The 1510-nt window shown below is 38.9% G+C and overlaps 1 protein-coding gene across 1 annotated transcript in view; it reads left to right on the forward strand.

The window, feature by feature from the left end:
• Positions 1-567: 567 nt before the first annotated feature.
• LOC119409568 overlaps positions 568-1510 on the forward strand; it is a 2544-nt gene continuing 1601 nt past the window's right edge. Inside the window, exon 1 of the mRNA XM_037676469.1 lies at positions 568-1288. Within this exon, the coding sequence (XP_037532397.1) occupies positions 669-1288 (620 nt within the window). The 5' untranslated portion in view covers positions 568-668. The remainder of the gene's footprint in view (positions 1289-1510) is intronic.

The following is a 1510-nucleotide window of genomic DNA, read 5'->3' on the forward strand; positions in this document are numbered from 1 at the left end:
ACCACATGTACCACATGAGGTGCGAATGACAATAAAGAAACTCTGACGCTGATTGTGTCCCACTTGTTGTTGATTCTTCACAAAAAATTAAAATTTTATATTTTTATGTTTGAAGCCTGAAATATGGCAAAAGGTTGAAAAAAAAAAAAACCAGTAAAGCGAAGTGCAGGGAAAGTTATCACAGACACGTCAGCTTTGTTGTTCCTGTTGTATCTACACTTCTACAGTAGGAAATTTTAGTAACTGGACCTCAGTGAGTTTAATTGAATACTCCTGCTATACACCAAATAATCACTAGATGTCAATGTGCTCTGTATTTTACACACTACTCAACTAGCAGGTTGAAAATGCAGCCAATAATAAGGTTTCTAAGGAAATTATTAAACGACCATTGGACACCAAGGGTGTTATGCTTATTTTAGGACTTTGATACACGAATGTCCATACTTATTATTAACCAAAAACACGAAAAACTACATTTCATTTAAGCAAAAACTGTTCTGGCGTAATTAGTTACATACTACTTTTAACAAACCTCCCATATATCCTACCATTTTAATAGGCTCTGTGCACATGCGTCCTGAATCACTTCCGCTTTGACCGGATGTCGGCATTCCAGTTTCCGGTTTAATTCCTGTATCCTGTCATCCCAGAGATAAACAACTAAAATGAGTGTTGCTGCGTCAAATAAACAAAAATATAACGTGCGTGGCAGCTTTAGATTTCAGCCGACGGTGTTTGGGTCTAAGGAGCACTGTTGTGTGCCGCTTTGCTCGTCTTCAGGTCGCTATAATAGCCGTTTGAGCTTTCACCGTTTCCCTAAGGAGACAAGCCTTCGTTTGTGCTGGCTGCAAAAAATCAGAAGAGAGGGATTTACGGTAACTCCTCACACCAAGGTATGTAGCCGACATTTCCTGGAGAATGAAGTAATTACTACAGAAAAGGGAAGACGAATTTTAGCAGCTGGGTCGGTTCCATCATTATTTGAGTGGAACAAATACAGCAGGAAGACACGAGCAGGTGTTTGGGAGCGCCGTTGTCGACCATCTAATCCAGAACCTGATTCGGCGGATCCAATTGAGGACAATGAACCACCCGTCATGGTACCTATGGTCGTGGACCATGACTACGGCGCCAGCAGAACCGTGTGTGTTGACCGGGAGCAATATCACAGCATGCTGAGAGAAATTGAGCAACTGAAAGAGCAGCTCCGATCCTGTAGTCTTCAAAAGCCGTTTGGACTGGAACGTTTTTCTACGTCACCAGAAGACATCAGATTTTACACCAGGTCAGAGTTGTAAAATCTAAATATTACGTTATGCCTCTGAAAAAAATTAATACGCTTTGAGTCATTGTATATTTTGTCACATTACAACCAAAAACAATTTCATTGTAATGTTCTTTGAGAGACCAACACAAGTACACACTTACTAGTGGAAATGAAATTATACATAATGTAACACATTATTATTATTATTATTATTATTATTATTATTATTATTATTATTAT

The sequence above is a fragment of the Nematolebias whitei genome, chromosome 5 (genome assembly GCF_014905685.2).
Source record: "Nematolebias whitei isolate Nwh7 chromosome 5, NemWhi1, whole genome shotgun sequence".
Lineage (NCBI taxonomy): Eukaryota > Metazoa > Chordata > Actinopteri > Cyprinodontiformes > Rivulidae > Nematolebias > Nematolebias whitei.